The sequence below is a fragment of the Pimephales promelas genome, chromosome 16 (assembly GCF_988280905.1).
Source record: "Pimephales promelas chromosome 16, fPimPro1.hap1.1, whole genome shotgun sequence".
Lineage (NCBI taxonomy): Eukaryota > Metazoa > Chordata > Actinopteri > Cypriniformes > Leuciscidae > Pimephales > Pimephales promelas.
The window spans coordinates 3,035,580-3,050,596 of NC_142784.1; the positions used below are offsets into that span (position 1 = coordinate 3,035,580).

Here is a 15,017-nt window from a genome sequence, read left to right on the forward strand (position 1 = left end):
AGGGCATGTCAGAACATCTCAAGGACCCCAAAAACACCTTAGACCCCAGAGGGTTAAACTGTCAGGTGGTTTTTTTATGACATTGGCTGTCATGAAGCCATTATAACTTTTTAACGACTAATTCAATGTGTACCACTGTAGTTGAGGTCACGAAAAATATTCATGACACAGTTATAATTAGGGTTGGGTATCGAGAATCGAGTATCGATTGGAACCGAGACTAACTTTTCGTTTTTCCCGGAATCGTTCAAAAGTAAAAATTTCGATTCCTAGTTTTGATATTCACGGTCCACCGAGCGGAAGAAGAAACCGCTGAACAACACCAACGAAGAAGCGTCTACCGGAAGTGTTGGCATAACCGCGCAAGTCGAACATGAGTAGCTTACGTCGATGATCCAAAGTGTGGCTTCACTTTTCTAAAAATAACGAAATCTCGGCAAAAATGCAAAATTTGTGACAAAAGGAGTATTTTTACAGAAGGAGTATTTCCTTCAGAAAGGCCGTTGGTTAGCAAGGTTAGCTAAACTTTTTTGACCCTGCCTCTTAAAAGAATCGGAATCGAGAATCGTTAGGAACCGGAATCGAAACAAGGAATCGGAATCGGAATCAGAATCGTTCAAATTCAAACGATACCCAACCCTAGTTATAATGCCTCATGACAATGTCAAAGCCAACCACATGACAGTTTAACTTCATTTAATGTCAAGTTGTCATGACAAAGACACTGACAGGTTATGATTTTATGGTTTATGTCAAGATGTCATAACAAATGTCATATTTGCATTCAAAATGTCATTATTGAGTGAAAGACACTTAATGACAGTTGCCATAAACATGCATAAACCCTCCTTCATATTCAAGACATATGTCATATCACGGTTATGAAGGTGTCATGTCAGTCTTATGCACACCCCTTCAAGTAAAGTGTTACCCTCTGAAGACATCTAAATAATTTCCCAATGTCAAACATCCATCAAAAGTCAAATAGGGCGATGAACTCAAGCATTCATCTCTTCCAGGCACAGAGGATCCGAGATGCTATTCACAATTGATCCATTTTATAGTTTAGTGCTGGTGTGATAATGGAGTGTGTGTCTGGAGTTTTAGGAGAAACATCTGAAGCAGCATCTTCTTCCCAAACGACACATTATAACACGCTGGCATTGAATGCACGCAAAATAAACAAGATGCTCTTGACAACTACACACTGTTTGCTGCTCTGTTTGGCCACGGCTCAACACACTCAAACACAGCTGCAGCGCCACATGACGCTCACTCACCAAGAGCATGCTGGGAAGCCCGACAGAAGGCCTGATAACCCATTCAGCATCTTCTCTACACGATCCCGTATTGAATGCTCGTGTTAAATGTCAGAGCAAACAGTGACCTGGCATCTCTCTCTCTCATTCCAGAGGAATCTTTCGGAACAAGAAAAACTGGGCTTGGTGAAACCAGTGACCAAACCCTTTCTTGAGCAACGGCAGGAATGAGAAACAACATGACCATCCCATGATTCATAGCATACTATCATACAGCGTGGATGACCTGCACAATGAATCCCATAATGCACTCAACCTCTATTAACTGATCCCGCTGTTTGAATAGAGGTAGCGTGGGTGTTTCAGAGAAAGATTCATTCGCATTTTGAGTTACTGTACATCATTGCCATCTTAAAAAAGCCCAGTAATATGCAGTAAGCAGTTCGGTACGAGTGGTATAATGAAAGTGAGACAGATGTGTCCCATTAAACTCTCATCATGTGAACGCTGGCTTACCTCATCATCCACTGAAGAGAAGGATTCAACCGGGACGACGGATTCAACAGCACAACAAACCCAGAGAGAAAGAGAGCAGAACACACAGATTAACACACTTATATTTCAGCAAGACACTTCCAGCATAAACCTGTACACACACAATGCAAATATGGTGACAAAAGAATGGCCAAAATCACACTGAACTCCATAATGAATGGTGTGATATTAGAAACATCAGAGGGAAAACTGCACCAGTGATTGTGTGTTTCTACATATGTAAGAGTCTTGACCAGGCCATGCCATAAAACACCTAATGCAAGCGGCCTTTTATTGGTTAAAGCTCGATGTCTGGAGAGCACATGGACAACACATGCTCTTCTGCAGGGTATAGACAGTCCTTTACAGGACCACATGGACTCTTATTTAGGCAGATTAGGGACTTCTAATCAAACAACACTGGCAAGTCAAAGAGAAAAGCGTTTGCAGGCACTTTACAGCTCAGATTACACTTTTGAACAGAAAAGTGCTTCCGTAGTCCTGTTCTGAACATAATGCAAGTACAATAACTGTGTAATAACTAGGAACTAACCCTGAATCTAACCACAATCCATGGTAAATTACCTTTTAAGCCCAAGGTCGCCGTAAGTACACAATGCAAGTACTATGAAATAAAGCCTAACCAAAAATGAAATAAAGTCTCAAAAGGTCGCATTATGTTTATTTAACAGTTCATAATTTTGTTTATAGGGTCTACTAAAATATGTTTACGTAATTAAGGAAAAAAAACCCTCTAATTTTCTTATAATTTACATTTACATTGCTGCAGCACCTGTTTTCTCACTCTGTCTGAACGCTCAGTTTTAGTTTCTCAAAATGCTGTGATTGGTCAACTGGCCCCAGTTTGCTGTGATTGGACGGCTGGCCCCAGTCTGCTGTGATTGGACGGCTGGCCCCAGTCTGCTGTGATTGGACGGCTGGCCCCAGTCTGCTGTGATTGGTTTAGCGCTTAGGCCGTATGTCCACCAAAGCGCTGAAAACGTTAGCCGCTCTGCTGAAGACGCCGTGCTTTGGGCGCTTGAGAGCGTTTTGGCAGTGCAGCGTTTATTCCGTTGAGACGTTTCGTTGCTATGATACAGAATATCCGCAGCACAGTTTACTTGTAACTGATTTCGTAGATCATTTGTTTCATACTTAAAAAAAAAATTTTCATCCATGTTGTTGGGTTAGCTCTGCCGGTTGATGTCGTTGTACAGAAAGAATGTTGTGACAGTTGGTAGGTGTGGTTTAGCCCCGCCCCTCCTTCACTGTGATTGGACGGCTGGGTAAAAAGTGACAGTGATGAGTGTTGCGTTTTACCCAAGTTGAACATTCTTCAACTCTTGGCGACCAGTAAAAACGCTCAGCGCCTCGTTACGCTCATGTCGTTTAAAAAACGCGGTGCTCCCATTGAAAACATACGCCAGGTGCGTGGAAAAACTCTTTGGTGGACACACGGCCTTAGAGCGTGTGTGTGTGTGTGTGTGTGTGTGTGTGTGAAATGTAAGACCCTTAGCATAACCGTTGAGTACGAGGCGCTTTAAACATGGGGTCAGTTTTGCTGTATCAGAGTAATGACAGCCAAGAAGAAAAAGCTGATCGACCCGAATTACCAACACAAGCACGACTCAACTCAGTCATTTATAACATTATAGCATTCGTGAGAAAAATGGTGAAAACACAACAAAAGTGTTAAGAATACATTTTAGCCGCTGTTTCCTAAGTCGTATGCCTCAGGAAGGCCGAATAAGAGGGTTTAGATTGAGGGTGGAAAAACAGCATCTCTTGAGTAGAGCGACAACACACCACCAAATAACTCAACCAGTCCAGTCCCTTTATTCTACGTATGGATTATTAAAATGAGGAACACTGTGACGTGTTCATATACAGTTCCTTTATAGTTCTCATACAGTATTTGTAGGCAGTGTGCTGTTATGAATCCAGAGTCAGATGATGAGTATTTCAGACGTGCTGCTCATTATTGCTCTACGTCAGTTTTGCAGTTCTCTAATGGCATTCCAGTGTCCCCCGCTCCTGCCAAATCCAGCCAGAGCGCTTATATCCGCCTCTCGCTCAACCGTTTCACGCGTTTCTGTATTTCTGCAGCTCACTGACTCAAATCTAAGCAGAGCCGTGTTTTCCAAGCGCTGTCTGCCAAACACTCGCCGAGGAATGCTCGCCGCAGATCCTCTAACCGATCTGGCATCTGACCGCGGACTGTTGTTTCAGCTGCACTTCACAGAAGAACCGCACTGTTGTTTTCCTGGAGGAGGAACTAGTGGCATCACAAGTGTATTGGTTAACTGCTGGTCAGGTTTAGTGTATTAGACATGAGGCGCTATCATAGACACGTTGCAATGCAGCGCCAGGCACGACACAAGTGTTTTTTGCTTTGTTCAGCCTGACGCGGTTTTCATTTTTACGTGATGCGCCACATTACTCAAATATCAGACTGATCTCATGAAGTAGCGCGTGTATGACACGCCAATTGGTATTTCCATTTTTGGCGTGCTATCAAGACGCATAATCGCCTTTCAGCGTGTTTATGAACGCAGTTGACTTAACGTTATATAAATACATGACTTACCTCAACCCCGTCCCTAAACTTAACCGTCACTGGGGTTAATGGCATTTATGACTGTTCCCTTACCATCCTAGGAAAGAAAAAGATATGATTTACCTCAACCCCATCCCTAAACTTAACCGTCACTGGGGTTAATGGCATTTATGACTGTTCCCTTACCATCCTAGGAAAGAAAAAGATATGATTTACCTCAACCCCATCCCTAAACTTAACCGTCACTGGGGTTAATGGCATTTGTAACTGTTCCCTTACCATCCTAGGAAAGATAAATATATGACTTACCTCAACCCCGTCCCTAAACTTAACCGTCACTGGGGTTAATGGCATTTATGACTAGAGATTTGACTGCGTGTTCAGACACGCGGAATGATGCGGACGTTAATGGCGTAGACATATACGCAAACACGCGGATACACGCGGATAGCTCAAAATGCGTGGAGATAACACGCCACCTGACTCGAAAGTGGCGTATATGTTTACGCAAAAGTCATGATGTCATGTTGCAAATATCAAATGCATTTGCGCCCATTTGTGCGCCCATGGGCTCTTGGTCTGAAAACCAGGTGTGTTCAGGCGCATTGTTGGTGCGTTGCTATATTGAGGCAACTGAAATACACTGAGCCGTTGACCAACTGAAACCTGGTCTAAGGTCAATGGCGCAATATTTTTTTTGCTATTTAAAAGGACACTCCATTCATTAAGATGTCCATTGTTAGAAACCCAGTTATACTATTGAATGGTCGTGCAACACTCTCTCATTTTCCCCTGAGACGAGAGAAATCCGCTATTTACCTTTTTTACTTCCTCCTACAACGACGCAAGAATCGTCATTTTACGTCATTGTAGGAGGAAGTGTAAGAGGGGGGGATTTCAGTACAAGCACTAGATCAAACCTGCCCATAGGGGGTTGGGCCTAATGCGTTAACAGACCAATCACAGACCAGTGCCAGTGCGTTTGATTGCGAAGGTACTTGCTCGCTCGCTCTAGATTCGGGAGATTTTAATTTGTGGACATCAGGGAGCCGTTATCAATACACGGGAGACTCCTGGAACGTCTGATCGCGAGGGGATTCATGAATATGCCGAAGACAAAACGCTCCAAGGTTTGGCTGCATTTCTCGTGTAAAATTACGCGTCAGAGTAAGTGTGCCGATTGTCTGAAGCCCGTATAGAATCACAGCTATCCATTGGCTGATGGCGCGGGCGCCGCCTGGACGCTCTTACGTCGTCATATTATATTAGCGCGCATTATCTGATTTCATTGTGCGAAATGATTTCCAGGAGTGGAGCTCAGCTCTAGTCTACAGTGAAGGGCGGAGTAGTGGGAGTGGCCTGCGGAGCTGAGCATTGCAATGCACTATGGGGATTGTTGTCTACAATTCACAAGCACTAAAAAGTCATTTTCTGCCTTTTATCAGCTAAGAAGGGCCCAAATTAGACATTTATGATACTATTCTACTACATATATGACCCACTTTCAATACATATTCATGTCTCCACCAGTGAAATTACCTTTTAAAGAGTGCGTTAGTAATGTGCGCCAATAGGCGGGTCCACAACTACACTTTGTCCCGTAGATGGTCTGCTTATGAGCAAATTCCGCCATGTAAATAGCGAATCCGCCATGGCTCCAGCGCAACCGGCTTTTAAAACACACCCATTACTCGTTAAGAGAATAGGGACTACCCTTTTGGACCACGCGCCGCGCACATCGACTAGTTTTCCCGTTGTTAAAGTCCCCCTGAACCGGAAGTTGCAAACGACTTTTCTCCAGTGTTGTGACGTATTTCCGAAAGAAACGGTATACTAAATGAGGCAAAATAGTGGGCGTGGCTTTTTTTCCAACTAGCACCTGATTGGATCTAGAAAAATGGGCGTTTCACTCTGAAATGAAACGCTGTCAATCAATGCAGGCTTAGCGCTCGCAAACACACAGCAGCTGTCAATTGGAGGGGCGTGGTTATGGACGTTAGGGAGACACCCAAGCCGTAATGCCCACGTCATCGGGCAAGGTCCTCCAATGCAGAGGGGAGGGGCATTTTCAAAATTTGATTAAAGTTTACAAAGCCAAAAAATTTTTTTGTGTGGATTGACTTGCATGTATGAATTGTTCACCACAAAACGATCAATTTAGGCAAACAAAGTAAGTATGGTCGATTTTGATTTCATGGGGACTTCAAACTATCAAAAGTAGATTTAAACACAAACTAAGTGCACTTTATATCATGTGCTTAGATCCTTAAAATAGGGCTCATGGCCTCAGTTTCACAAGACTGCAAGTTGAGTTTGACTCCTATAAGCAGCACTTGACCTGCATTAGTGTGTTCAGAATGATGAACTCTGCCATGCACTCCCACTGCTGTCAAACTAGCATATAGACATTCACACAGATAGATAAATGCATTGCACTGTGGGATACTGAGGTCATTAAACACACAGTGCACTGTAGATGAATGCAAGACTAGCAGAGACAGTGTGGCAGTGATCAGGCACTCAGATGTGATGGGCTGGCTGTATTTTGATAGTACAGTAGCAGTGGGACACGTTCTCAGATCTGAAGTGAGCAGCTTAAAGCAGCATGAGTGCAGATGGTCAACAGATAGTGGGCTTCCTTTTCCACTCCTCTCTCCACAGGATCATGACGTAATAGTGATAATCCCGCGCTGCTTCGCCTTGGTGCTGCTGTACTGGTGTGTCACCCGTGATGGAGTCAAAGCACAATAGCAGCATGACGGATGAAATGCGTCCGGGAATGAACTCATACTTCACGCCTGAAGAACACACTTCATCAGCGCTTCATACTGGGTAGCCTACACACTGGGAACCACTTTTAAATCAAAACAACTCAAATATGAAAGTTTGTCTGGCCTGGAACTTTGAAGGCGTTGCACTGACTGGTTGTTAGGGTGTTGCTAAGCAGTAGTGACATTGTTTTGACTGGTTGCTACAGTATGCTAGTGTGTGTGTGTTGCACTGAGACAGTGTAAGTGACAACAGCTCTTGAAGGAGAAATTGTGTCCCCCAAAAAAGGTTCTCTGCATATTTACATTTAAACACAACAGCACTGTCAAGGCCCTGCTATATTGTGACCGCAGTCACTGCTGCTGTTATTGGTCTCTCATCACTTGACAGCTGACAGACTTCATGTAGCCTATCTGTAGGTGTTTGAGCACAGACTAGCAATGAATTATTAAACACTCAACTGAGCTGGTTAGCTCAAAGCAGAAAGAAAGCAAAACGCAATGTAAACGCATTATATTTTATGACAACATATGCTTTTTTGAACTTTTTAAATATACGTTATACAAGTCTTAACATTGTTTGAAGTCAGTTTAATGTAGTTTAAATTGGAATTAGTCGTTTACATCGATGTTTACAGTGCATGACCCAATGCAAACACTTGCTTCTTTATAATGCATGAGTTGCGCTCCAATGCTTCTCGAGTTTCGACTTCTCGCGGTAACAATCATGCATAATAATTGGGTTCATAGTTAATTGTGAAGAGTCGTCTCTGCATTAGAGCATCTGTTTACACAGACACGAGCCTCAGCGCAGTCTCTGCATGTGTCTATACACATGCGCAGTGTTAGATAGTTTGAATAGAGAGCCCCGCAGGAATGCGATGCACTAACGAGTTTAATAATATGACAGAAAGGCGTTTGGTCGCGCATGTCGCCACTCACCGTGGCTGAAGAGCACAGTCCTCAACCGGCTGCTGACAGTCGAGTTCTCCATCGTTCAGAAAACGTCTTCCTAGATACTCCTGAGTGTTATGAGGAATCCAGCGCGAGGGTTAGTGCAGCGCGAGCGACTCACTGCATCATCAGCGCGTCCCTGAGCGCTTTAAATGCGGCTCCTCGCGCCCTGACGTCACGCTCCGCCTGCCCTGCCGACGTCACGCGCACCATCAAAACAATCGCACATGGGCGAGCCAACATGTAATCGTAATAACATGCTTGGTATTCCAGTAAAGGTGAAAGTAGATTATTTAGGTATTAAAAAAAAGAGAGAGAGAAATAATTAGAATTTCACACCAATTATTAGGAAAATTAAACAATCTTTCAATAAAAAGAAAGAATATTATTATCAAAACTTTCTATTTTAATTACTAATTTACTAATACTACTTTGTTCAATTTTATTTGGAAGAACAGACCACATTATTAAAAAAAAACAAAACAGTTTTATGGAATCCAATTGAGTATGGTGGTCTAAATGTACTTGACTTTAATACTGCTAATTGTGTATTTAAGAATAAGTGGATAAAGAACTACACTAAAGAACTCTAAAGGCAAATTTTGGAATATCATCTTCGAGTTAATTTTTGATGAACTGGGGGGTTTGGAACTTTTTTTGAGGTGTAATTGTTGATGTAAATAAATCCACACAAATCTTCGATTTGGAACAACATGTATATCACGTTTAAAAATACATCTTCATTTTATAGAAACTGGTAATGATCTAACTTCCGTCAGACAGTTTTTTAAGAATAATGGACATCTTTTTTAATTACTGTGAATTTATTACAATATCCCTGTAACTGCTAAAGAGTTTGCAGTATTTGATGCCATTCTTAATGGCCTTATTCAACTTTTATCAGGCAATGTATCCTCTATCCCCATATATATATATATATATATGAAGAGTTCAGATGCAAAAGCCTCTAACTGCCATTTGAAATTTTATTCTTTAATGATGATTTTTATCAAACTTGTATATTTAAGTTCAGTAATTTCACTTAAATGGCAATGATAATTACCTATTAATTGTTATTTAAGTGAAATTACTGAACTTAAATATACAAGTTTGATAAAAATCATCATTAAAGAAGAAAATTTCAAATGGCATTTAGAGGCTTTTGCATCTGAACTCTTCATATATATATATATATATATATATATATATATATATATATATATATATATATTGTTATACAAATATAAGAGTTTGGAGCAAAATTTGGTGGTTAACTTAATAATTATGTATGGAAAATACCACATTCACAAACAGAAATGGACAAATAATAAACCTAACATTATATTATTTAAAATTGAACTTAAACATTATATTGTAAAACAATATAAACATTACAGCTTAAACATTACATTATATATTATATTCTTTTAATGTAATGTAATAAATTTAATAGATAATAATACACTATGATCCTCTGTATGTGTATGTTGTATATTGTTCTTGTTATGCAATAAAAAAAATAAAGTCAGCAAATAAAAACAACAGCTTTCATATATCATCTTTTTCCTGTGATACCAGGTGTTGTTTACGTCTGTGACAAATATAATATTACAAAAAAAACTAGCTATAATTTAGCCTTTCATAGCCATTTTCCTAATAATCAGGCTGTTTGTTATGCAAATGTAGACCCTGTTTATAGGCTAAAGTACTCCTGTAGTCAATAATTGTATCCTTTAAAACTCATCTCTGATCCCGAAAATTACATATTTAAATGTTTTTGCCTTGGAAAAAAATGTTTTCATGCCTTCAAAAAAATATATTGAACGTAACTCGACACCCTTGCCTCATTTAGTATTTGCGGTTCTATGAATATGCAAATGAGCCCCGCCTTCACTCACTCACTCACTCAGAGATCCACTGGTAGACGATCACACATTGATCTGATTGGTTACAGCGGTTTCAAACCGTGTGTTTCAGACTGTCTTTGGTTCGCTGGAGTTTTAAGGAGGAAATACTCAGCAATGCTGTCCACTTATCAACTTACACATGGTTTGTCTTAACACATATTAATTTAAACAAAATTAAAAGCTGGATTTTTCACCACAGGATTGTTCTTTTGCCCACTTTCGACCACTTCTGTCCTGATTTCTTCAAGGGGAGGGTCTATGAGCGGGTAAATACACCATTTTTTTCAGATCTTTCTCTCTCATGGATAAAATAAGCTTGCACAATTTCTATATGAATGCACCCAGAGACGACAGAAAAACACCGAGAGCAGCAGCTTTCGTCTCTGCTCTGACGGCAGCGTGTGTTAGAAATCAGGAACGGTGAGATAACATTGCTTTTTCCGTCTTCAAACCAAACGTGGCTCTTTAAATCTCGTCCGGCTAGGGCCATCCCATAATGTTCCCGCATCAGGTCAGCAGACGGCCTTTTGTGGCTGTTTGAACACATTCGACCACACGAGCGTTTACACTATACTAAAGCAATCCGGTTGAATGCCTTTAAGACTACCTCTGCAAGTGGAGAAAGTGGACGAGCTCAAAATGCATTACACCCCGGTTTACAACCTGTGTTTAGCGTCATTGACAAAAACCCATTACTACAGGTGTAAAAAAGGCCTCAAGGCTTTAGTTGTCTGTCAGGCTCTGCACACGACTGGATGACATGTTGAACCGTCAGTGTATTCATCCGTCCTGTGAGTCATCATGTTCACAAAGTCACACACTCAACACCTAACCGTGAATAGAAAAGCATTGTGTGAAAGCGGTTACAGCCGGCACGTCAGGAATGGAGCGTGACACACCTGAACACGGCAGCAATGAGGAGTCGAGAGACGTGACGTCAGGAGCGGCAGTTTATTCTGTCTCCTTCAACGTTTAAAGTGCAGAGTCATGTTCACAGCTTCAGTAAAAACAGTACATTAAACCATAATCTGGACAAAGAAATCATGGAAAATATAAATATTATCTGGAAAACAAAAGGAGACAGACGAGCGATGACACAAACTCATCAACACAGTCGTTGGCAAGGCTAGCGTAAAATAAAGGCACAGCGATGTGGAGAGGTAAAGCATGGTCTCCGCAGCATCGGCTCCCGTCCTGCCGGAAGCTGAAGTGTCGCTTCACTCCTGATGCCACCTGAGCTGGACTTCTAGAAGCGTTACAAGCTGGACTGCATGACCAAGTGCTCGTGTCCTGCTACAGGACTGCAGTCGGAAACCTCGCAAACACCAAATCCAGCAACATCGGGTGCTTACAGAAGTAACGGACTCAATATCGATTCAGTAAAATGGCTTACAGAGCAATATGGCTTCTTATTAGTGGCAATACTGATAGCATCAGGGCTTTAAGTCAACATGAAATCAAAATGTAAATTCAAAGAACAGGGCTTTTCTTTGTCATCATGTAATAACTCGATATTTATTTATTTATTGGATTTACAGTACGCTGCTTTCATGAGGAAATAGCTTATCATTTAATGAATCGACGGCATTATGTAAACATTATTTTTGGATTGATCTATCTTCAGACTGATGAAACGCTGTTCTGTGAGGGTACGATTCAGATCACAGCACTTCTCTATTATTTCTATGGTATCCGCAAACACTGATTGACTAGCCGCTTTTCCATTAACCTTCAAATTTCTCAAATTGAAATTGCGAATTGAAAATACGGCCAATGGAAACACGTCAATCCTGCAAAAATTCCCACATATCGCAAAAAAAGTTAACGCTCGCATGAGGTGTTTTTCAGGGAATTCGCGAAAAATAATATTTCGCAAAACTGCAAAGGTAACAGTTTTCGCATCTACAGGTCACCTGACGTACGCAACAGTTGATCGTTCGTTAAAGACGACGCGGTGCGTTTGGACAGAAGACGAGACAGAGTTCTTCATTAAACTCATAAAAGACTGAATCAGGAAAAATTGTTTCAGTCGCATAATAGAAACACCTTCATTTCGCAATAGTTTTTTATCGACATTTATAAAATATCGCTAAAGTTTCGCGCTTCTGTAAAGGAAACGCGGCCACTGTCACACAAATGAATGATGTCAATGCTGTGATTGGTTTTCAAGGTACACGTGATCCAAGCTGTCCGTTACGCTTTCTCAAATCGTACAGCCTAATATCTCCGATTAATAAGACCACGGCTGTGTCTGAAATCGCCTTCTGTACCCTTAAACACTGTTTGAGCGGTTGACGTTTGCGAGATCAATCTTTTTCTAGTTTGCTCAATTTCACATGATTACTAAACAGCACAAACCATGCAAAAATGTGCAGCCCTGCCCGAGTGTCCGAATACGCTCACTCGGCCTTCACCTGGACTACATTAGTGGAGTAAAGCAGGGAACAGTGTAGAGGGTAGAGGGGGCGATGTTCTGCTTCTGGTGACCCTGAAGACCATGATTAGCTGGCTCAGGACTGTTTAGTTAGGGCGAGAGCTAGACTGTCGTACCGATCCTGATCCTGGTTCATGCCAGGTGCTGATGCTGCTTCATGTTGACTCCAGCGGCGGCCTGTGATTGAAAAACTCACAGGTCACATGTTCTCCGAGTCTGTTACACACGTGCTGCTCAGGAACCGCGGCATCAGGGGCCAAACGACACAAAGCCTCCATCAGTGACGTGCATTCATACAATCACCAGCCAAACAACCCACAGAAACCAAAAGGCTCGAGCGGCAGACGGACGCTGTCTTCCATAGTGCAAATGAAATCATTAAAACATTTCAGAAAAGAGAAAATAGTGGTTCAATTCAAAGAGAGAGGCTGTGTTTTTCTTTTTTTCAGTCTGTACACGTGCTTTCCTGGCAATCCTTGCTCAGCGTGATGGACGGAGGAGGAGACATGGAGGGAAGCGCTTCTAGAAGATATTTACAAACACAAAACCCACCGTCCCGCGTGAGGGTCTAAGATCAGGCGCTGGGAATCAACTCAACCCATAGTGACGAGGAAATCTTTCACCCCAAAATCCATCTAGCAAAAGATCCCTGGGAAGATTTGTCATATTTTATAATTAAATCCACATAATACTAACATGATGTTCATTTACTTTACAATTGAACTCTTTCCCCTCCATTGGCAGAATTTTCTGGCTTTCCGTGTTTCACTGTTACTTGCGTTCACACCAGACGTGAATACCGCGTCAAATTCGTGCCTACCACGTCTAGTTATACGCTTGAACACTTTGAATCCATTCGCGCGTCAAGAGCGAAAAAAACAAACAAAAGTTTGAAGCGAAATTTACTCGCGTCAGAATCGAAACCCCTTGGCGGCCATCTTTTTTTATGTTATTTGAGCATTCATCGAGAGAGTCACCGCACTGTATTTACTCTGGAGAGCAGAACAGCGGCGTGGGGATCATCGTAATTTAATAAGACACGAACTTATGCACATGTATGTTGGTTGTCTTTACATCATAATAATATTTCATATAATCTAGATATGGAATAAATAACATTCAATACAAAATGAACATGTCTCGTATATTGAAATAAGGTTTTAAGTGATTAAAATATTTGCTTTGTTGTGCATTAGAGCCACACCAGGCATTTAGTCATATTACAAAATAATTTATTGAAGCATCCAGATCCTTCACCACATGAGCAAGCAGCAGGCTCCTGATTGGTTAACGCGGCACGAATTGATGCCAAAGTTCAGATTTCACTGAACTTGAATTTGACATTGACTTAACATTGAAATCACTCGCGCCAGACGCTCTATTTGTGTCTAGTGTGAATGCACCATTATACTGTAGGGGGCGCTATTACACATCTCCTGAACAACACTGAATCTCCGCATCAAAACACAGGCGGCATGCAGGAACAAGCAAATAAATCAAAACAAACAAAACGGCGTAATGTTACTGAATGAACTGTCCCAGGACGAGCTACAGGGCGGTTTTTCGCAGCTGTGTTGCTTTTTTATGAAACTTACCCACATTCAAATGAGGGTCTGTTCTTTCTTTTGATATACTGCATGTTCAGATCACCATACAATAATATATTCTGGAGGTCTGAAAATGATCAAAAATGCTGGCGCCGGCTCGCGGGGAAAGAGTTAAATAATCTTTAGCTAAGTTTATCCAAAGTTAATCATTTTTTTAGGGGGGGATTTTGGGGTAAAAGAGGACAGTAAATGAGTCGACCTGACCCATAGGGCTGAACTGGGACACAGAAGCATCATGGTTTTATGTGTTCATGACACGGACAGGAATCCACTCTGAAGTTGATTATTTTCCTGGTGCTCAAGTGAAAAGTACGCCAATGCAAAATAAGTATATAAAATAATGTCAAACATTTACAATACGTACTATGATGTAACATGAGGGATATTAGTGAAGCTTGACGTGTGAAGACGAACACGAGGACAGGACGCTGACGAGGAAGATGTGCCGGGGTCGGTTCAGGTCTCAGTACTTAAGAACGAAGACCTCGGCTACTGGCGTCATCTGGAAGAGACGTGAACATCACTATAAGCCACAACAGACATGCATTACGGCTGATGGAGCTGTGCTTGTGAGGTGACGTTTTCAAGCCGTCCGTCCAGACCGAAGCCTTTCAGTGGCGGGGCGTTATTATGTTGCAGGAGTCATAGGCCCACCGGCCACGGGCGCAGACGTCCGGTGAGGAGCGTCCTCCAGCAGATCTGCTCAGCGAGAGGATCCGCGTCACTCGGGCTGCTCCGGGTGTGTGTGCAGCCCGTTCTTCCCGCTCGAGTGTTTCTGCCGGAAGTCTTGATGGATGAGCTCGAGCTCGGACACCAGGTGCAGGCCCATTTCCAGATGCATCTTCAGGTTCTCCAGCCACGACTCCAGCTTCACAAACGCAGGCCTGCGGGACGAGCACAACCATTATCACAGGCACACAATCAGTGCTGGTCTTGCTGGACTTCTAGTTCCAGTAAACAAAGAGTCATTTCTATAATATCATTACAGCAATATTCA

The 15,017-nt window shown here is 42.0% G+C and overlaps 1 protein-coding gene across 4 annotated transcripts in view; it reads right to left on the reverse strand.

Moving 5' to 3' along the window:
* Positions 1–10,916: 10,916 nt before the first annotated feature.
* limk1a (LIM domain kinase 1a) overlaps positions 10,917–15,017 on the reverse strand; it is a 112,496-nt gene continuing 108,395 nt past the window's right edge. For all 4 annotated transcript variants that reach the window (XM_039654099.2, XM_039654101.2, XM_039654100.2 and 1 more), the window contains one exon: positions 10,917–14,904. In XM_039654099.2, the coding sequence (XP_039510033.2) occupies positions 14,742–14,904 (163 nt within the window). In that variant the 3' untranslated portion in view covers positions 10,917–14,741. The remainder of the gene's footprint in view (positions 14,905–15,017) is intronic.